Source organism: Rhinatrema bivittatum, chromosome 1 (genome assembly GCF_901001135.1).
Source record: "Rhinatrema bivittatum chromosome 1, aRhiBiv1.1, whole genome shotgun sequence".
NCBI lineage: Eukaryota > Metazoa > Chordata > Amphibia > Gymnophiona > Rhinatrematidae > Rhinatrema > Rhinatrema bivittatum.
Window position 1 is genome coordinate 111,042,140 of NC_042615.1, and position 23,595 is coordinate 111,065,734.

The following is a 23,595-nucleotide window of genomic DNA, read 5'->3' on the forward strand; positions in this document are numbered from 1 at the left end:
AGGCTGCTGGGGTCTGCGAGAGGAGAGGGGGCTAGGGAGAAATACTGCTTGGGACTGGTAGGGGAGAAGGGGGGTTGAGGGACTCGACTGCTAGGCATTTGAGAGGGTGACAGGGTATGATCTGTAGCTGCTCTTGGTTCTGCTTCTGTGAGATGGAAAGTAGGAAGAATTTGATCTTCTCTTATTTTTGGGAAATGTGCATCTCTGAATATTTCTATTGTGACAAGTACAGGAAAAATGTATTTGTTTTTTTTTCTCTGGTTTTACACTTGTGAGAGAGTCTGACATTTTGTGTTTTCCAGTTAAACTTTGTCTCACTGTTTCTATTTCTAATTTGTAGTCAATTCTGTATTTAGTGAGGAGCAATCTGTGTTTTACATCTGGGGCCCCAGGTGATCTGTAGCAGTCAAACTGCACCTCCTAGTGCAAGGGTGTATTAAGCCCCAGATCAGTGGTCCCCAACCCTGTCCTGGGGACCCCCCCAGCCATTCGGGTTTTCAGGATATCCACAATGAAAATGCATGAGAGAAAATTTGCATGTTATGGAGGCAATGCAAGAACTGGGGAACAGGAAATTTAGGATGGTGTTTGGCACAGGTTTTATTTGAAGTGTTTTGTAATTATAAAACAAATGGGGTTCAAAAGGATTTACATGGTTAAAACTGGGTTTTACATGTGTAAATGCACTTTACATGTGTAAGTGGGCTTTTGAAAATTGCTACAATATATGCCACTGAATTGTCGATAGCCTTCATGAATGTAAGTACACTTTAAGCTTATAACTGGGCTTTTGAAATTGCTACAATAGTATGTTACATTATTGTACATGAGTAATTCCTTTAAAAATTATCTTTGAGGTGTTTAGTGACTGTACATACTGGCAGCTCAATGTGTTCTTCCTCTGTCTAGTACAGTGCAGTCAACCACTGGTTATTGTTATACTGTGGACTGCCAGAAATGTTTCTTCTGTCATATAAAAAAAAGTAAAGTATATTTATTGTATAACATCTGGTTTATGAACAAACATCTAGTAACAGGTACTATGCTATAGGTAACTGTTATACTCTTGGCTTACAAAACTCCTCATGTTCCAGTCTTCTTGCCAAACAGATGCACAATGGTGCATAAGAACTTAGATGAGATTGCCTGTCAGGATCATCAGGACTTGAACTGGTACCTTAGAAGGCAGAGGCCAGAAAGCTACAGAGGAAATACAGAGTCAGGGAAGGGCCAGGGGGACATTTACCCTCCATTTGTCCAGGTAGTTGAACATACTCTTGGAAGGTCCCATTGGTTCAGCACAGAGGTACATCTTTGCTGGTATTACAGACTCCTGAGATATGTTCTCCAGAACCTTTGCTTGTTTGGTCTTCTCCCTGCACTACATCAAGCTCTGCAGTCCTCTCCAGTGTTCCTTTCTGTATCCAGTGATCTGCTCCACACCTTTCTTCTGACCCTACTCCGGTGTTGCAGCTACTTTGCCTAGACACTTCCCAAGCTAGGCCTGGTTTTACTAACCTTAGCTCAGTCCTCATCCAGCCATCTAGCCTCTTCATCTTCCTTACATACCATTTGCAAGCAAACAGACATACCCTAATGACTTGAATCAGTTTAATACCAGACGCTGGATTGGGATGAAGCAGTTGGCCATTATGTATGTTATTTTGAAGGACTTAATAAATGCCATTCAAATTTTACAGACTCAGCTTCACAGCCTTCTGCCAAAGGTTATTGCCCTGCAAGGGCCTAAGATGGTCCAAACCGAATGGTTGACCCCAGCCATCCACCCATTTGTGAAGCATTGAATATCACTCCCAGATAAATTTGATAGAAAAAGAAAAAAGTTTATGGTTTTCTCAGTCATTGTAAATTCTGATTGTGACTACATCCAATACTTATAATACAGATTCCCTTAAAATGGGCTTAACTATCACTTACATTCAAATTAGGTCCAAATCATAATCGCCATCTCTCAGGCATTTGCAAAACCAGACTGTGTTGAACTAGCAGAGAATAGTCACAAAAATTTTGCCTAGCTTTACAGACAGTGATAGAGTGCCCTGCAGTGTTTTGTTACTGGGCTATTGATCAGGTCTGGAATTATTCAGCAGGCTCTTTCAGAGGGGGACTTGCAAGCCACAAAAATGATTATCTGATATGGTTGGACCCCTCTGGGGAGCCTGGAGGCACTGATCATTCCTTGTGTGTAAATTGACAGATGCCTGATGGAATGAAACCAGGACAAAAAGTAATAAGACTCTGGTTAAGAAGAAAAGCCTCACCTTCAGTAGACAATGATCTCTAGACAAGTCCATCATTATTGATGGCACAAGGCATCGGCTGACAGTTGAGGAGAAATGCCGTTGAGATTGCCTCTGCCTTATTGCAAGCTTGCCAGATACAGATGAGTCAACAGCCCCAATAGGCCAGAAACTCATCAGAGTACCCAAGAGTGGAAACGGGCAGTCTCAACTCCAAGAAATGGGAGGAGTGTGGGATAAGCATTGGTAAGCTCTATCAGAGCAAACACAATACTGGGAACTTGAATCTCCCACATGACAATTCCAAGCTGTCAACATGAGCATTAGAGGAGTTCTCCTTATGTTTCATGGACCTCACATTTGCCCAACAATACAAGAGAAGGGGATGAAGATGGCAGTGGAGACTATTGAATTATCCCCTTTATCATCAGGTCAGGAACTGAGTTATTGATAATGACAAGAATTCATGATTAGCAGATGGTAATATATTTTTATCTAATCTATATGTCACACTTTGTAATCATCTTGACATTACCATTTCTGGAATGTCATCAACACACATTCAGTGGAAGATGCACCAGTTGAATTTTACTTCTATCTTCTGTCAACATAATTGTCTTCCCAATTTAGAACAGGACAATAGGCCAGAAGAGAGCATAGAGTTTCAGGTGTTTATTTATTTATTATTTTACAAGGACTTTTTGTCTGCACTCATAGCCATGGTTGAGGTGGAGTCCAAGCAATAAAACATTAATAATAGAAGTTTACAGCAAATTAGACAAAATGGGGTAGATTTTAAAAAGTTGCATACGTGCGCACACATGGAAACAAGATTTTATAACATGCGCATGCCAGTGCACACATGTTATGAAATCGGAGGTCGGCGCACGCAAGGGGGTGCACATTTGTGGAACCTGTGCGCACCGACGCCCGCAGCCTTCCCAGTTCCCTCCCAGTCCGCTCCAATTTAAGAGCAGCATGGGAGGGAGCTTCCATACCCCATACTAACCTTCCTACCCCATCCACTAACCTTCCCACCCCTTAGCCCTATCCTAAACCCCCCCCCCCCCCCAAATCCTTGTCTTACCATTTGCTCCTGCCTCAGAGCAGGAGCAAGTTACGGGCGCCGGCACCCTGTCAGCACGTGATTCCCCTGCACAGTGGCAGCTGTGCCGGGCACCTCTAACCATGCCTTGCTACACCCCCCGGACCACCCCGCTCCTTTCCCGAGGCCCTGGGACTTACATGCGTGGCCGGGCCTTTTGGGCCAGTGTGCGTAAGGTTTTGAAAATTTACCCTAATATTCATAGGTATTAAAACAAATGACAAATAATTTTTTGCATAAAACCCATGCAGAGGTGGGACAGTTACCTGAAAAATGCTTAGAATTTTGGGAACTGTCTGATGAGGTGGCTGTAGACATATTACGCCCTCATCTAGTTTATAATCATTCAATAAACTTGCTTCTAGGGAAGAGATTCCATTCGTAAGAATTTTTTCCCTGTCCAAAATGGAACTAAAGGTACTACATAAATATCTGCAGGAAAATTTGATGATCTTTATGGTTCTCTCCAAACCTTTGTGGATTACTGGGCCATTAATGCCATCATAATCTATAAAAGGTACCCTCTGCCCTCTTATTAGTGAGCTCCTCGAGCATCTCCAGACTGCCCAGATTTTTACCAAGTTAAATCTTGGGGAAACCAACTGTCTAATTTGTATTCAGGAGGGGATGAATGGAAAACGTCATTCTATATCCAATATGGACACTTTGATTACCGAATAATGCTATTTGGATTAAGGAATTTCCAGCTACGTTCTAAAAATTGTAAATGATTTGTTTCAAGAAGTGTTAGACCAGTACATACAGTAATTGTCTATTTAGAGGATATTCTGATATTCTTGGAGAATCTAGCACAACCTGACCAACAAGATTTAGAGATTCTAGATTTCTTTAAAAAAAAAAAAAAAAGGCATTAATTATCAAAGCTAGAGAAATGAGTTTGACAAAAAATCCTTAGAATTCCTAGGCTACATAATATCACAAGAAGACTTGTGCATAGACCCGTGCAAGATTTAAGCAGTCACAGAATGGTCAGTCCAAATGGATGTGAAAGAAGTGCAATGCTTCTTGTAGTTAGCAAATTTCTATTGTTGATTCATCCAAGGATTCTTCCAGGTTGAAAGTCATGCTGTTAGAAGTTCTAAAGAAGGAAATCTCATTCAAATGGACTTCTGAACAACAATAGGCATTTGAATGTTGAAAGACAGCTTTCATTTCTGCTACAGTTTTGGTACACTCCAATTCAGAGCAACATTTTGCGGTAGAACAGATGCATTCCAGGGATTATTCTCTCTTAGAGAAAAACATCAGTGAACATGCTCCTCTCATGTGCCTACTATGCCCACAAATTGACAGCATTAGAGAAAAACTGCCAAATTTGTGATAAAGAGCTGGCAATAAAGACAGTATCGGGGGGATTTTAAAAGCCCTGCTCGCGTAAATCCGACCGGATTTACGCGAGCAGGCCCTGGCGCGCCTATTTTCCATAGGCCGCCGGCACGCGCAGAACCCCGGGACGCGCGTAGGTCCCAGGGTTTTTGGACGGGGGTGTGTCGGGGGTGGGGCCGAACGATGCGGCGTTTTGGGGGGGACGTGGCGTTTTGGGGGAGGGCCCGGGGGCGTGGTTTCGGGCCAGGGCATTCCGGGGGCATGGCCACGCCCTCCGGAACCGTCCCTGGGTCGGGTCTCGGCGCGCCAGCAGCCCGCTGGCGCGTGTGGTTTTACGCCACCCTCCGGGAGGCGTAAATCCATGGATAAAGGTAGGGGGGGTTTAGATAGGGCCGGGGGGGTGGGTTAGGTAGAGGAAGGGAGGGGAAGGTGAGGGGAGGGCGAAAGAGAGTTCCCTCCGAGGCCGCTCCAAAATCGGAGCGGCCTCGGAGGGAACGGAGGCAGGCTGCGCGGCTTGGCGCGCGCCGGCTGCCCAAAATCGGCAGCCTTGCACGCGCCGATCCAGGATTTTAGAGGATACGCGCGGCTATGCAAACAAAAGTACGCGATCGCGCAGTTTTTAAAAATCTACCCCAATATGAGGGATGGCATATTCTTCTGGAAGGGCCATGACACCAAATCTAAGTTTTCACATTCATAAGAACCTAAAATTTCTAAAGACCATCTGAAATATATATCCCAGACAAATGTGCCAGCCACATTCTTCTCTCAGTTTAACTTTGCATTGACCTATCATCCAAGGTCACAGAAAAGCAAGGCAGATGCTTTATCCTGGAAAGAGGGGAAGAGACACTTAATAAGGAGACATCAACATCCATGTCCATTTATTATTAGCATTTCATCCTCAGGACTGCTTTTACCTAAGGGAAAAAAGGGCCAGTTTTGCTATGTTCTGCGTACCAAGTGGTCCATTGTATGAACACACAGGACTCTGCCTTGATTATTTGCCAGTGATCCAAATTTCAGGCAGCCTTCTGTTTCCTACCCCAATGCCTCCTCTTCCATGCAGCATACAGGAAACAAGAGAGGAGAGGCTTGTTAGATGAGGGTGATTTCGTGTGCCCATGGGCCTCAGCCCGACCCCAGACGGATCCAGGACCGAACCGAGGGTTGAAGGCGTGTTCCACTATGGCAGACGATCTTATCCTCTGCCAGGCCTGCAAGCTCCCAAGGCCAACAACAAGATGATGTTGGAATGTGAATGGTCCTCCGACCATTCCGAGCCCTTTCGGACCTGCCGCTTGGATCGGCATGGAGCAGCAGGCCTGGCCTGAGGTCGAGGGCAGACGGACCTTGACACGAAGACAAGATAGACTTGGATTGATGCGACGGCATCACAGACAAAGACATGACACCAGGGCTGATGCGACGGCATCCCAGACCAGGGTCAATGCGATGACATCAGGAACAAGACGTTGACATGATACCAAGACTGATGCTACGGCATCCGAGACGAGAAGAGGAACTTGACGAAGTCCAGACGAGACGAGAGATTGGGCGGAAGGACATTGGCACTGTTTCTCAGGGCGCCCTACACAGTCCACCCGTGGGACTGGTCACGGCCCACCCTGTCCCACTGCGTGCCCTTCACAGCCCGAGGAGGCTGATCACGGACCACGCTGAGAACGGGACGAGCGCAGAAGAGGATCCAGTCAAAGCAGAACTCCAATGACGGAGCCAATGTCGTCTGAAGCTCCACCAACGGCTGGCAGGACATGAAGCTCAGGAGCGCAGGGACCAGAGTCCACTGCCTGCATCTCCCAAGACGAAGCAGCATCACCTGGAGATCCACAGCCGGCAGTACGGAAGGCTCACGAGCACAGGGACACAGGAGCAGGACACCAAGGAACCTGGAACATCAGGAAGCAGAAGATCTATGATGAGACAACAGGACACCTGGACGGGGACCTCAGGCACGAACAAGACTTGACATGACGAGAAGACAAGATGAGATAAGGAGCTCCACAAGAAGACAGAAGACCTAACGGAGCTCTGGCAGGCAGGAGCTTCCAGAGGGAAGTAACTCCGATGCAAGGCAAAGACGTACTGACGGAGCAGCCCTTTTACAGGGCTGGAGCAGGAAGTCCAATCAGAGGTGGGGCCAGCAGCACTTCCTGGAACTGGTCCTTTAAATATAGCAGAGAGACGCGTGCCGGCACCTAAGGGGAGCAGGAAGAGCTGTGCAGGACCGCGGACAGCGGCCTGCACTGACGTCAGATGCCAGGGATGCAGGGCTGGGCCTGAGGAGCAGGCCCGATGATGACAGCGGCTCCAGCTGCTGCAGGCAGCCTCGAGGGCAGCTCCAGCCACCAGGAAAGACCGAGGCTTTTGTGGCCTCCAGCCGTGAAGATGCAAATACGTCTGCGGCGACTCCGGCCACGTTAGGAAGGCAAGAAGGTCCGCGGCTCTGGCCGCAGTAAAAGGCAGGACACAGGGGCGGCCTCCAGGCCGCGAGAGAGCAACAAAGTCCGCGGCTCCAGCCGCATGGTGAGGGCCCGACAGTGGCATCCGTGCCGCGTCAGGGAAGCATGCAGCATGGGGTAAGCAGTACCTGCTCGCGGGGGGACCCGCGGGTAGGGTTTCATAACAAGGCTGACAGTGCAGAAAACACACACAAAAAAAAGCCACTCTGTTCTTATATCCAGCCCCTTCCATCCTATCATTCAGGGGTAGAAAGGAAGTGGTGACCTTGGAGGAGCAAATACGGCAGAGCAGGGATGCCCAAATTATGAGCCACAAACAGGACCCAGCCTGCCAAGCTCGGTTGTTTGGCATTCCATGCTTTTTTCTTTGTGTGGCCAGTTTTGACTTGTGGAGGAATTTTTTTTTACTCATGCTGGCAGGCATGGAGAAAGGGGCCCAGGACTTGCAAATGGGAGAAGAGAGACTATTACATGCCCCAGTGAGCAACTCCACTGGTGTGGAGACCAGGCTCTTCCAGCAGGAGAAGATATCCCAGGACCCATCCCAAAGAATGAAACCACTGGCAGGGAGACAAGGCCCCACCAGAGGGAGAAGATGTCCCAGAAACCTTCCCAATGAACGATGCCACTGGCGGGGAAGCCAGGCCTCACCAGCATGAGGGCAATGGGTGAATGAGGGGGTGAGAGAGGGGAGGGGAGGTAGAGTGAATTAAGGGAGGAGAGGAGGTGGGAAAGGGAAGAGAAAAGAGGGGAGGTAATGAGAAGGGAAGGAAGTAGGGCAAGAGGTCACTGAGAGGATGGATGGGAATAAAGTAGGATGGGGAAGGGAGAGAGGTAGGTGAAAGGTATGTGGGGTGAATGAAAGGAGAGTATAAGAAGGAAGAGAAAGGAGGGGAAATGGAATGGGAGCATAAGTGAGGGGAAGGGTAGAGAGGGGAAGTAGTAGAACAAGAAGAAAGGGGTGGGGTGAGTGAAGGGAGGGCAGGGGATGAGAGAGAGAAGGGAGTGAGAGCAGGAAGGGAATGGGTAGGATGAGAGGGAATGTAGGTTGAGTGAGAAGGATGAGAAGAGAGGGGAAGTAAAGGGAAAGAGAGGCTAAGAATGAGGAGGGAAGGAAGTAAGGGGGTAAGAGTGAAAGGGAGGGGGAGGGGTTGCACCACACACATACAAAAGATATGCACACCCCTCAAGAGGACAGATGCAAAGGAAGGGGAAGCCAGAAAGCACGGTACTTGGGAGCATGGCAGGGTTTCCATCTTTTGAGAAATCTAGAAATATTACTAACATTTGCATGAAAGCCCTATTCCCTCCCTTTCCCAGTATTTCAAATTATCCAACCACCTAAAATATGCTCTCTTCTCCCACTCGGGAAACTCAAGTGGGGACACTACCTCCCCACCCTCTTAATGATTTGAAATTTCCTCCTTGTGAAGTTTGGAAACCCCCTGCTGCAGAGCAAAGAATTGCCACTCTGATTCCTAATCCAGTACCCTTCTGTTTGTCTCCTGGCTGCAGGGATCAGGAAAGTTGGGGGTGAAGCTAAACTGGACAGCATAACAAATACAAATTCAGTTTTTGTCTGCATATTGCTATTTCTAATGTTTGATCAGTTTTTCATTTTATAGTGAAAGGCAGTGCTCTGCATGTATGACCAAGATAAGGTATTGTGCTAATGTGTAGATACTATTTAAGGATCTGTAGCAGTCTAACTAGTTCTGTTTTCCAAATAGGATGTGTATAGATGTGGGCCCTGTTGCTTTTCAGATAGGGTCCGGTTGCCTTTGCATTTCATATAAGGTTGTTAATGTATGTGTTCTGTGATTTAATTCTGTTTTGATATGGCAGGTATTTTATATGGGTTCTGAGTAACATTTTTATAGCATTCTTTGTTATTTCACAAAGTGTCTGATAATTGAAGTTTGTATCTTTGTTACTGAAGTGACAACAGAATTTGAAATGTTTTTTCTATGGTGATTAGTAAGGTGAAACATCCTTTTTCACCCTAGCTAGCCATTTCGGAGATTACCTTCAACCAATACAGTATGGATGTCTTTGAATTTATAAATTTAAGTATGTCTTATTTATTTAAAAAATTATATTCTACCTATCTATATTCTAGGTGGTTTACAATAGACATTCACAGTAAATTAAGCAACAATTAATCATAATATAAATTAATACATAAAATAAAAAAGTAAACATCCAAGTCAATCAAAAACCAAATAAGATATAAAATATTATACAAAAAAAACAATATATAATGTAAAGGAAAAAAATTCCAATATCAGTTAATATGCTGTAACTTCACACATTTTCAGGTCACACCTTCTTATGGGCCCTATTTACTAAAGGTTTTCTCCCATTCTGTATCTATGGGAAAAATGCTTAGTAAATGACCCCCTATATCCTTATATCTTGTATTTTTTATACTGCATTAAAACTATATATGAAATAATATAGTTTCTTATATCACCAGAAGTAACATAGCACCTTTGTAAAACAACAGAAAAATATTCCTAGCAACAATATTAAGATGAAATCAAAAAATAATCCCAGAAACAATGCTAAAATATATTATAAACTTTTTTAAATAGAAAGGTTTTAACTAGTTTCATCAAGCAAGTCTCTTGGCCTCAGGGGTAGAGTATTCCAAAACAGGAGGCCCTGGACCATAAATAGACATTCCTGTGATTCATCAAGTCTAATATGTTGAAAAAAAGGAAGTATCTAAAATTCGAGAATGATCGTAATGTTCTTGTACATTGATACAGTTTTAAGTCTGAGTTAAAAGAAGGAGACATAAGCCCATGTAAACCCTTAAAAACAAATAACTGAATTCAAAACTTAATTCTCCATTCTATGGGTAACCAGTGGTATTGTGCTAATACTGGAGAAATGGGTTTGCATAAAGGGGTCCCTAAGATTATTCTAGCTGCTGAGTTTTGGCCATATTGAAGAGCTCATAGAGTACTCTGTGGAAGTCCAATAAATAGCACGTTACAATAGTCCAAAGGAATCATTATTAAAGAATGTTTTATGGTTTTATGTCATATTCCTCAATGTAGGGGCGAACTCTACATATCATGTGGAGTTTATTATATGTATTTTGGACAAGCTTAGTAATGTGTGGATGCAGTGAGAGAGTAGTATCCATAACAATCCCTAAATTTCAGGCTTGATGAGCTATAGGAATCAATGATCTGTTGATTTGAACATTAGCCGGTATATTCTCTTTAGGGTATGTTGCTAAATATAGAATTTCAGTTTCGCTCGTATTGAGGGATAACTTATTTTCCAATAACCTTTGATTATTAGAAACCAAAGCAAATTTTATCTTCTCTAGAGCTATAATAACAGAATTCCCAATAGTGACAAGGAACTGAATATCGTCTGCAAGTATACGGTATTCAATATCAAAATTGGCAAAAACCTTGCAAATCAGCACCAAATAAACATTAAATAAGGGTGCAGAAAGCGTTGATCCCTGAGGGACACAGGTCTTAACATCAAATAACTATTGTTTGCTGGCGTCCATTGAGGAAAGAGGTAAACCACTATAATACTGTATTGGTACGTCCAATTTCTCTAAGCCTTTTCAAGAGTAGAGTTTAGTTTTGCAATTTACTCCCAAAAATGACAGATGATACAGTATGACACATTTGCAGGAAACAAAATTTAAAACATGATATCCAAGTATGTGTTTATACAGGATTATTCTGTGAGGGGTGGTGGTTGGGGTTGTAATGATTTTTGAGTTTGATTAGAAAACTCTCAAGCCTATAGGCCATAATTTCAAATGGAAGTACAGTCCACAAGGCTGAAGCGTCACCTAGTAGTTCCCAAAACTATCCTGGGTGGACCCCCAGCCAGTGAGGTTTTCAGTATATTCATAATGAATACACACAAGATAAATTTGCATATAGTGAAGACAGTGCATGCAAATCTTTTTCATGCATATTCTATGTATCATGTAAACCTGACTGACTAGGGAACCATTCACCAAGGGTGCCAGATAGCTTTGCACCAACCCTGCTTAGATTAAAGGCTCTTAACACCACACTCATGTCAAAAACTGGAAGGAGGAAGACTCTTCATTCCACACTTAATGCAGACCAGAAGGTAGAGACATGCAGAATATGTGCCTTAAAAAAACATTTTCATCTGAACATACAAATTTGTCCATGAAAATATATTGGGGCAGATATTTAAAAAAAAAAAAAAAGCTGAGTGCCTAAATTTAGGCCTCTAAGGGCCTCATTTTCTAAAGTATCGTAGGCCTGCGATACTTTAGGTAATGAGGGGCGGGGACCGAAACGGGGGGGCGGTCCTGCGCTAGCTGGCAGCGATCGCACTGCCGCGGTGCAATCGCTGCTGGTTTCGCACCCAATAACGCCACCATAGAAGGTGTAGCTATTGGGCGCGAACTCAGACGCGAAAAGGCCCTTACCTTTTCGCCATCTGCGGCGTCTTTGCAAAGTCGGCCCCGCTGACGCTCCGACTCCTCCTCTTCCGGGACCAACTCCGCCCCCGACTCCTGGTATCGCACCTGATAAGGGACTTTTCGCGTGCGATCCGTTTGGAAAATAAGGCCCTAAATTAGGTCCCTAACTTAGGTACCTATTTTCAACTGAACTTAGGTGCCTAACTTTTCAGCTGAAAATTCACATACATTTAGGTCCCTAATAGTTAGGCCCCTAAATGTAGGCTCCTAAATTAGGCGCCGGAACCCTCGCTGAACGACCTCCTGCAGTCGATCTCCTGCCGGCGCCATTTTCCGTACGAAAACGATTCGCGGCGGGAAAACGCTCCCTGACCCCCGCTGGACCTCCAGGAACTTTTGGCCAGCTTGTGGGGGGCCTCCTGACCCCCACGAGACTTGCCAAAAGTCCAGCGGGGGTCCGGAAGGACCTCCTGCCGTCCAATCTTTTTCGTCTATGGCCGCCGCCATTTTTCGGCGCCATTTTGGAAAATGGCGCCGGCCGAAGACGACAAGATGCAGGAGCAGGAGCCCGTTCCGGACCGCTGCCGTTCCGGACCGCCGCTGGACCCGCAGGTTATTTAAGTTATTTGGGGGGGGTTCGGGAGGGTGGGAGATTTAATTTAAAGGGTCGGGGGTGGGTTTTAGGGGGTTTTAGTGTGCCGGCTCACGATTCTAACGATTTATAACGATAAATCGTTAGAATCTGTATTGTATTGTGTTCCATAACGGTTTAAGACGATATTAAAATTATCGGACGATAATTTTAATCGTCCTAAAATGATTCACATCCCTAATACAGAGGCATTATGACATTTTCCATTTTATTCACATTCCCTTCCTAATAATTCCTAACATTCTGTTTGCTTTTTTGATTGCCACAGCACTCTGAGCCGATGATTTCAGTATATTTACAATGACGCCTAGATCTTTCTCCTGGGTGGTAGCTCCTAATATGGAACCTAACATCATGTAAATACAACATGGGTTATTTTTACCTATATGCATCACCTTGCACTTGTCCACATTAAATTTCATCTGCTATTTGGATGCCCAATCTTCCAGTCTCGCAAGGTCCTCCTGCCATTTATCACAATCTGCTTGTGATTTAACTACTCTGAATAATTTTCTATCTTCTGCAAATGTGATTACCTCACTCGTATTCTTTTCTAGATCATTTATAAATATATTGAAAAGAACCAATCAAATTACAGATCCCTGAGGCATTCTACAGTTTACCCTTTTCAACTGAGAAAATTAACCATTTATCCTACTCTCTGTTTCCTGGTTTTTAACCAGTTTGTAATCCACAAAAGAACATTGCCTCCTATCCCATGACTTTTTAGTTTTTTTAGAAGCCTCTCATGAGGGACTTTGTCAAATGCCTTCTGAAAATGCAAATACACTGCATCTAACGGTTCACCTTTATCCACAATTTTATTAACCCCTTCTATATAAAATGAAGCAAATTTGTGAGGCAAGACTTCCCTTGGATAATTCCTTGCTGACTGTGTTCCATTAAACCATGTCTTTCTATTTGCTCTGTGATTTTGATCTTTAGAATAGTTTCCACTATTTTTCCTGGCACAGAAGTCAGGCTCACTGGTCTATAGTTTCCCGGATCAGCCCTGGAGCTTTTTTAAATATTGGGGTTACATTGCCCACCCTCCAGTCTTCAGGTACAATGGATGATTTTAATGATAGATTACACATTTTAACTAATAGATCTGAAATTTCATTTTTTAGTTCCTTCAGAACCCTGGGGGGCATACCATCTCATCCAGGTGATTGCTACTCTTTACTTTGTCAATATGGCCTACTACATCTCCAAAAGTTAGGATCCTAAACTCTTTGAAAATTGGCCCTTATAAAGTACAAAATTATTTGAATCACGTCACATTCTCTCTACTCCTTCCAGCATGTCCACTCTATTGCAGATCTTAGTATCATCCACAAAAAGACAAACTTTACTTTCTATCCCTTTCACAATGTCGCTCACAAAGATATTAAACAGTGCCTCCATGAGATGAGCATTATTGCCTTTGTATCAACATTCTAATTGTAGTTGTAGCAGGAGCTGGAGCTGTGAAGATAGAGTTCACAGCCCACAGTAGGGAAGGAGACCAATCCATCCATCACTCAAGAGGAGTACCTATTAGTTGGCTGTAGAGCACTTTTATTTACAGGTGAATGGTGTCTTTTAGCCAGAACACTGTCCCAGCTATGGTTAGGCTAGACAGGAGGATGGAGGGAGGAGAAAAAAAATGGTGAAATCCCTTTGTACCATGAAAAAAAGCTGATGGCACGCCAAGTTGGAGTTGGCCCAAAGGAGAAGAAGGAATCTGCTGAGCATAATGAAAAAACCCCCCACAAACAAATGTTTTCTGCATAGCCAAGTCTCATGACCTGAAATTTTACAATGTCAGAATGCAATAACTCTGCAACAGTAATATATGCAATACCAAAACAGTCTTGTAGGAAAACTGATTATTACCTGCCCTAAAAGAACAAAACTCAGTTTATTCCTTTGAATTTCTGTTTGCAGATGGCTTAATTGATTGTATGGATCCTGATTGCTGCTTACAGACTTCTTGCCAGAATCAGCCTTACTGTCGTGGCCTGCCTGATCCTCAAGACATCATCAGCCAAAGTCAGCAATCGCCATCTCAGCAAGCAGCCAGATCTTTCTATGACAGGATCAGTTTCCTTACAGGACCTGACAGCACCCATGTAATACCAGGGGATAGCCCCTTCAATAAAAGGTACATTTGCCAGTGTTTTGAAGACTTGAAGGATTACATAATGAGGTCAATATGCAAAGTCATTTGGGTGGATAACTCACAAATTATGTATCTAAATGGCAAGATTTGGAATATTGAGCCACTTATCAATAAGCAGTCATCTGGCTAAAATGTAGCCAAATAAAAAAGAGGCATTTTGAGAGCTAAGTTAGCCAGATAACGTTAGACCTGCTTCAGGCTTATGTGGCCAGATAACTAGCTACTTAACCAGATATCTTCAAAAGATAGGCTCAAATTTTATATATGGCCCTGTCGAGCTGTGCCCCCCACATTGTCCACAAACCCCTCCTAAATTAAAGAAAACTTGCATTTGGTGGTCAGGCTGTACTATTTGAATGATAGATTAATCCTGCTTCCTCCCTGAACTCTCCTACCCACCCGTAGTCCCAATTGCCAGGGCCTTCCTCCCCCATCCCCCATCCCCCATCTCACCCCCACCCAATGCCAAAAGAAAAGTCCTGCCTGGAGCATGGACTAAACATACCTGCACTCAGTGCTTTAGCCTTGCTTCTGACAGAAGCAGTGCTGGAAGAATAAACTACCCTCAGTTTACGCTTCCAGGCTTCTAGCTGGCTTCCTGCACTGGAAGCGTAAACTGCAGATAGTGTTATTGGGGAAGGGAATGGGGGGATGCAGCCCTGGCTATTGGGACTTCAGGTAGGTGGGAGAGTCCAAGGAAAAATCAGGATTAATCATAATTCAAAATGGGGAAATGGGGGGTGGATCGCCCAACAGGACCATATATAAAACATTTGGGAAGAGAGAGAATAAGGTTGCTTTACTTTTTTTTTAATTTTTGTTTTTGACAGTGCTACTTAACTGGATATCTTTTGAAGATATCCTGTTAAGAAGATAGTTATCAGGCCACACAAGGTCAGATGACTAACTTAAAAACTTAACCGGTGATATTCAAACATAGCCAGTTATGTTTTTTTTAGTTATCCTGCTACATGTAGCTGGATAACTGTAGGCAAGTATATTCAGTGGGACCTTTGTCCCGTTGAATATCTGGGATTTTAGCTGGATAACATGTCCACTCTCTGGCTTACTGAATATTACCCTGAAAGTGTTTTCCAGAACTGAATGGTGAAGTTAAATTGCAGAAGACTTACATGTCTTGATCAAACCATGTCTATTATAAAAGTAACAACACATTACATCCATCATATGCTGGCATGTGGACTGTATAACAACGTATTATGTCTTTAGCCCTTTCCTTTGTGCCTACAAAATTATAATCATTGGTCATGAAATGTCTGTCAGTTGTTTGCGATATTTGTTACTTAATTTTCAAAAAAATGTTAGTTGCAATTAAAACAACATTTATAAATTGAAAGCACCTATCTTGTGCTTATTATTTAATTCATCAGGGATTCCCACAATCCAATTTTTCCCTTGAGTTTCTTGTGCTAAATCATGCTGATATTCTTTTGAAAACCTGATGCTGCAGTATTTTGAACTGTATATTCTGCATTGGGGTGTTGTACAGAACTGGATAAGTATTTATGCACTGCAGTTCCTGACATGGATCTACCAATAAAAAATAATGTGATGATGTGATATAAACATAATAAGTTATTAGGCATTCCAAGTGCCAGAATATGATGGTCGTCATGTACTAATTGATGCAGGTTAATGCAATTTAGCAGTTATAAATGTGCTAGTACTGTCCAAAGGAGTGAGATCCAATTCATATATATTCTATAATTTTCCACTCTCAAGGTTCACCTACAGAGGTATCATAAAAGTAAACCAGAAGTGATTTGTGATTTGACATGCACATTGCCAAGCTAAGTTTCCGTGGTCGTACACAGCAATCTGTTATCTTTTATTAAAGAAATGAATGTTTGTGCCAGCCAAAGATGAGATTCAGTGGGCAATTGAAATGTTTTATTTTTTTTAAAGTTCTGTTGCTAAAATCAATTAGTCACCAAGTTGCTCTTGTGTTTTCATTCTTCACCATTGGCTCAGGACATAGAAACAGATGAGAATAGCAAATAAGCAGTAAAGTTCATCTAGTCTGCCTGTTTTCCATGCTAACTACAGTATCACAGAGACTACGTAAACTCTTTAGCCTCATTTCCTCACTATTAGGAATCTTTTGTGCTCGTCCCATGTTTCCTTAAATTTGGAAATCATTTATGTTCCACTCCCTCCATTAGATTCTGTGCAGAATCCTTCCTTGTGTGATGCCTTGGTCTATCCTTTCCATCCTCATATCATGACCCCCTTCTTCTAGAACTGCTTTTCCAACACTTGTATCTTGTGTTAACTTATACCTTTGAGGTACTTAAATGTCTCTTTCAACATTCTCTCTGTTCTTTCCTCCAGCATATAAATGATTAGGTTCTTAAGTCCTTACTTCATACGATTTATGTTGCAGACTGTGCACAATTTTCATAGTCAGAATTTAGTTCTCTATTCTGTTCTGTTTTACAGATGCAGCCTCCAGAATAGGACATGTAACTGTTGATATGAACAGTAATCTGGTTTCTGACACAGTGGCTGTTGTTCAGTTAGCTAGCTGATTCAAATGAACATGATCAGAACTGTATCAGAGAAAGTAATTTGTATCCAAACATCAAAAGGAAGTACAGAGATGCGCTTTCAAAGCTCAGCTCAATAAATAATATAAATCATGAATTAATGCTAGGGATCTGCTAACTGCATGGTGGTGTGATTGCATAAGCTCTTTGACTGGTGCTTTACGAAGCAGTAATGACTTCAAAATAAACCAGCAGCTGTAAGAAGGTACTTTGTGTCTCGCTGAGCAAAGGAAGATGATTTACACTAGAACTCCTGGGTATGCAGTAATTTAACAACATTAATGCAGTTAGGCACAGCAGTTGATTAAAAGTTGCTGCACAAATGTGCCTCATTGCCCATTTAAATCTTTCACTTCCTGGTCCCTACAGATCTACAGATTTTCTCAAAATTAATTGGGACGTATACTCTTTGTTATGCAAGTGCCAAATATTTAATGTATAGAAAGAAAGAGCAATGAGTTTGTAATTTCCAAGATTTCTTTACTAAATTATTAGACTTGATAAGGCTCCAAAGCAAATGTTGGAGCAAATTAAAATGTAGGAAAAATCTGCAGGCACTTAGAGAATGTAAATAATACTAATTTAAAAGGGGGCAGCAACTTGGGGAGTGTTTCTGAGCCAGTTCTGTAAATATCAATAGATTATATATTTTTATTATTGAATTCTCCATAAATCATGACCTTGTTGGCCATGAGAGAAAGCAAATACTTATTCTAATTTAATTTCTCTTTCCTCCTCTGTCCTTTTCAGTTTAGCATCTGTTATTAGAGGCCAAGTACTAACTGCTGATGGAACTCCACTCATTGGTGTTAATGTGTCATTTTTACATTATCCAGAGTATGGTTATACAATCACACGGCAGGATGGAATGTAAGTTTGCAACAAAGCGCTTATAGTATTAAGATATTGAGAAGTTCGGCTCAAGAGACGGGTTCATTGGTGACACCTAGTGGCCAAAGCTAAGATGCTCAACAACTTTCACTATGTCTGAGCTAGATTGAGATGAGTGGGGGAGGGCGATGAGGAATGTTAGAAATCTGGGAAAAGCATTGGATAATTGTAAATGAAGACTAATGGCACCATAGTCCCATAGAGGACAGTTCTATTTGAGCTAGAAGGTCAGAAGGAGGAGGAGGAAAATCATGGGCCAAAAAATAATATACTATGAGGCCAGTACTGAAATGCTACTTAGCCAGATAAGAAGGATTTTTCCGGCTAAGTGATGGCCACTGAATATTTCTGTCTAAGTTCAACAGCTGCCACTTAACAGGATATCTACTTATCTGGCTAAGGAGATAACTGGATAGTCAATGAGCGGGGAATGGACAGATTGGGGTGGCGCTACTTATCCAGTTATCTTAAACAGATAAGTGCATATATTCAGCCATATTCAACCTTATTAACCGAATAAGTTAAACCTGCTCAATAGCAGGATTAAAGTTATCTTGATGTAACTTATCCAGATAACTAGAACTTATCCAGTTATATTCATCAGCATAGCCAAGCAGCTGAATAACCATTCTACATTATCTGGATAATTTACAACCAGGTAATTTAGATAATCAGATATCTTTAAATATTGGGCCCTATATATTCATAATGTAAACTGTATACTTTTTGTGAAAACTTTGTAGAACATAATTATTTTATCATGCTAATAAAGAGTATTAGAGATTATTACTGCTTACCATAGTTCATATTTAAATACTAATTTGATTTATATAAGGTTTAAGGTTTTAGGTTTATTGTTATTTATATACCGTTGTCTCAGCATAGCTGGTATTTTATAAATGTGGGTATATAAGCATTATTCCCAAAAAGAAGGAAAGTAAGAGAATATACAGCTGATAATAGTAGGATGCCTTTCGGGGGCATAGCAACTAATGAATTGTATTTCCTTAGGTTCGACTTGATGTCAAATGGTGGTGCATCTCTAACTCTGTTGTTTGAGCGGGCACCATTTCTCACACAATATCACACTGTCTGGATTCCATGGAATGTCTTTTATGTTATGGATACATTAGTGATGAAGAAAGAAGAGAATGACATTCCTAGTTGTGATCTAAGTGGGTTTGTGAGACCAAATCCTATCATTGTATCGTCACTTCTGTCTACTTTCTTTAGATCTTCTCCTGAAGACAGCCCCATTATCCCTGAGACCCAGGTAATATACTAACAGATTTTTTATCTAGAAATAAACGTATGCTTTCTTTATTTAGATTGATATCAGAAAGAGAATACAGACTGCATTTGTTTTTCATATGCACACGAAATTGTGCTAAACAAAATAGAGGCATCAGCTTCTATGTCTTAGGGCCTTATTCAGTGAAAAATTTTTTCCATAACCACAGAATGGAGAAAAGTGTTTTCTGAATAAGGCTCTTGGTATATTTTTTTCAGCAGAGGTAAATGTTGAGTGAATCCAGATTAATATATTTACTTGTTACTTACTTGTTATATTTGTATACCTTATGCAAATATGATGCTTACAAAAACAAAACTTTACTTTTCATGTACTGTGTTCTACACTTTTAAAAGTTCTTGTTTTCCTTTGTCTTTGCAATGAGCTGGCCAATGAGGACTTTTTCTTCAGCATGACTGCACCAGTAGTCTTCTGTCTGAAATGTTCAGCTCTTTGGCCATCCTCTGGTGAAAGGAAAATTTCTTTGCTTCATTTCATCTCATAATTTTCCTTACTGAAGTCTATACTGAAAGCAGTTTATTCGGCTAAGTCTTGGATTTAGCCAGGCAAACTGTGAGAAATAAAATCCTACTGATCTGACTGCCCTAGATTTATTTATCTGGCTAACTTTTAATCTGGGGCAGGTTGGTGCATCCTAAACAGAGTTGATATCTGGCTAAATTAGCTGGATAATGGCTGATTGTCAGTCTTATCCAGCTATCATAGATTGATAACTCCGGGACTGCTGGAGAGCAGTCGAAAAGTTAGCCAGATAAGCTTATTCAGCTAACTTTGGCATAACATGGTATGTTTAGTGACATAGCTGCAGCACTGAATATCCAAGTAAAATTAGCCAGATAAGTTTATCTGGCTTACAGGCCGATACAGTACAGTGCGCTCCGCTGGAGCGCACTGTTAATCCACGATTGGACGCATGTTTTCGATGCGCTAGCTTTACCCCTTATTCAATAAGAGGTAATCGCATATCGAAAACGCACGTCTAACCCCCCCCCCCCCCCCCCCGAACCTAATAGCGCCCGCAACATGCAAATGCATGTTGATGGCCCTATTAGGTATTCCCGCGTGATTCAGAAAGCAAAATGTGCAGCCAAGCCGCACATTTTACTTTCAGAAATTAGCGCCTACCCAAAGGTAGGCGTTAATTTCTCTGGGCACCAGGAAACTGCTTTTCTGTACACCCTCCGACTTAATATCATGGCGATATTAAGTTTTAAACATGTTTTCTTTAATGACTCAGTTTTATGAAGTCTCTTATTTTTTTTGTCTGTGTCTCTTGACTAGACTAAGTTTCACAGAAAAGAATCTGGTTTCTTATGTGGATACTGCATTCGTTTAATAGTGCAGTAGTAGTAACTTCAAGTTTTAAAGGTAGTGGAGATTGCAGCTTATCTGCATACTTTTCCCAGCTGCCTTGCTGATTGACCTCAGAAATCACTGCAATCTACTTCAGACCTGAGCTGCTCCCACCCCATGCTTCTCAACCAGGTGGCCAGGTACTGTAGTGTGTGTGTGGGGGGGGGGGGGTGGAAGGGTAGCAGCTCATCTGTTTATTTCTCTCACCTGCCTTACTGGTGGACTCCGGAAATTACCACAGCCCACCTTAGGTCTGAGCTATCCCTCCACCCCGCCATTCTTAAGCAGCTGCCCAGGTTCTGGGGAAGTTGCAGGTCCCTCTTTATTTTCTATGGCTCCATTACATTTTCTCTTTCTATTCATTTATTTATCTTTCCCAGTCTTATTCCCTGTTGCAAACCACTTACACCAAGCCCACCTTCCCCATTCCCTATATTCTTTATATCACCTGTCATTCTGTCATCTGCACTCTCTACTGCTCTTGAACTTCAAAGATTTTTCCTCTCGTCTAAGCATCTCAATTCTCTCAGACAGCATCTCATCCTTGTCGCTGTCATCACACCTCCACTTCTCTTCTACATATTCTCCTGGTGGTCCTCCTCCTACTTTCAGCTGGGAATATCCCAATCCTGGCCCTCCAATGCAACTTTATCAAACTGTTACCCCTCCAGTCTTATGTCTATTCGCCTTCTCCCTCCCTCCCCTATTGTGCTGCCTGTGGAATGCCCACTCTGTTTACAAGAAGCTTGTCTATATTCATGACCTCTATCTCTCATGCTCTTCATTTCCTTGCCTTGACTGAGATCAGGCTTTCCCCCGAGGACTCTGCTTCAGTTGCTACTCTCTCTAATGGTTGGTGTTGGATTACTGCTTTCCCTCTGTAGGTTTCAACCTCTTCTTCCAGCTGAATTCCACTCTTTATCATCTATGAGGCTCACTCCATCTGCTTATTCACCCTGTTATCTCTCCAGGTAGTTGTTACTTATTGACCTCTTGATAAATCCCCCTTTTTTTTCCACAAACTTTGATTCCTCCTTTCCTTCTTCCTTGACCTATCTTCCCCTTCTCTTATTCTTGGTGACTTTAATTTCCATACTGATGACCCCTCTGACACTTATGCCTCAAAACGCCTTTCTTTAATATCTTCTTTGATCTCCAGCTCTGCTCTACTGCTCCTACTCACAATCGACCACTGCCTTGACCTAGTCCTTTCCTCCAAATGCTGTCGCAAGCTTCTCCCCCTCAATTCTTCTTCTTTCAGATCATCATCAGATAACTTTCACACTAAACCATCCTCCCCCAAAACCTTGTCTAGTTACCACTAACACCTCCAAGAATCTCCAAACTGTTGAGTCAGTTAGTGAAGCATTTTTTCTTGCAACACTATACTTTCCTCTTCTTTAGACACACTTGCCCTTCCCTTTACCAGTCCTACTGGTGCACCAAATCCCAGCATTGGTTTACCTCTAGAATTCACTTCCTATATTCCTATGCCCGCTCTGCAGAATGTCTCTGGCTAAAATCCCATACCCATAAAGACTTCATAGATTTCAAATTCATGATGACTTCCTTCAAATCTGTCATTTCACATGCCAATCAAGACCACTAAGTCCATCTGACAAATTCTCTTGCATCTAACCCTCACCATCTCTTTGCCAAATTCAATTCCTTACTCAAACTTCCTTTGCCTCCCTCCTACCTCCACTCTCTGCCCAGACTATGCTTGACTACTTCCATGACAATCTTCACAAAATTACTCTTGAATTCTCAACCAGATCACCTCTACCTCTCTCCCCCACTTCTTTTCTCTGGCTTCCACCATTCTCTCCTCCTCTTCTGAAGTCACAATGAAGAAAACTGCCTATCTTATCTCCTTCTACTAACTCACTACTTGTTCCTCTTACCCCATTCCCACCCAGTTTCTCAGCTGTATCTGCACAGCAGACATCCCTTCCATCTGTCACATCCTCAATCTACTTTCCACTGCTACTTTTCCTGCTGCCTTCTAAGACTGTAATCACAATACTTCTCAAAAAAATCCTTACTGTACTCTGCATTACCAACTATCATCCCATCTCCCTCCTCCCTTTCACTTTCAGACTATTTTAATGTGTTATTCACCACTGCTGTCTTGACTTTCTTTCATCTCAAGCCATTCTTGATCCACTCATCTGGTTTTTGCCCTCTACTTTCCGCAGAAACAGTCCTTGCTATAGTCTCCAATGACCTGTTTATGGCTAAAACCAAAGGCCTTTACTCAGTCCTTATCTTACTTGACCTATCACCTGCTTTTGTCACCACTTACTCCTTGTCACTCCTATCCTGATTTGGATTTCAGGATTCTGTCCTGGCTTAATTCTCTTCTTTCTTTCTTTCTTTATTTAAAACAGATTTATTTCCCGCCCTTCCTACGTTCAGAGTGGAGTACAATGTAAAGCATACACAGATGAAAGGAGGGAAGAGGACAATGCAAATATATTAGGATAAAGGGGAAGGAGAACACATGCATCAAGGGAGCAGGATCATTTGCGAAGGGGTTGAAGTTTGATTGCGGAAAGTGGTAGAAGAAGGAGATGAAGATTAAGTCGCATCCTCCGAGGGGGGCATGTTCATTCCAGGGATGGTTGGGGGCGGGGGAAGGAAGAGAATAGGTGTTTGAACTGGAGTTAATTATATTCTTTACAGAGGTATATAGTTCTCTGGGGTTGTTTTGTGAGGATGTAGATACAATATTTTTTTGCAGAGTTTATGGCCTATTGATAAGATGCTAGTTTATCATTATATCTAGTTTTATTCATGTGGAAAGAGTCTTTCCTCCATTTTCTCTCATGTCTCCTCAGCTCTCCCTTTAGGGATTGGAGCATGGTATTATATCATTGTGCAGATTTTGTTCTTTTTGTTAAGAATGGTTTCAGAGGGGCTAGTTTGTCGAGGGTTGATGTAAGGGAGGAGTTCAGTATTCCAAGAGTTCTTCAGGCGAGTTATATGAGTTATTATCTAGAATCAAAATGAGGTTGGA

The 23,595-nt window shown here is 42.3% G+C and overlaps 1 protein-coding gene across 4 annotated transcripts in view; it reads left to right on the forward strand.

Annotated features, from left to right (window-relative positions):
- Nucleotides 1-23,595, forward strand: part of TENM3 (teneurin transmembrane protein 3) — a 1,731,308-nt gene that overhangs the window by 1,558,157 nt on the left and 149,556 nt on the right. For all 4 annotated transcript variants that reach the window (XM_029581140.1, XM_029581227.1, XM_029581302.1 and 1 more), the window contains 3 exons: nt 14,219-14,435; nt 17,771-17,890; nt 18,923-19,184. In XM_029581140.1, the coding sequence (XP_029437000.1) occupies nt 14,219-14,435; nt 17,771-17,890; nt 18,923-19,184 (599 nt within the window). The remainder of the gene's footprint in view (nt 1-14,218; nt 14,436-17,770; nt 17,891-18,922; nt 19,185-23,595) is intronic.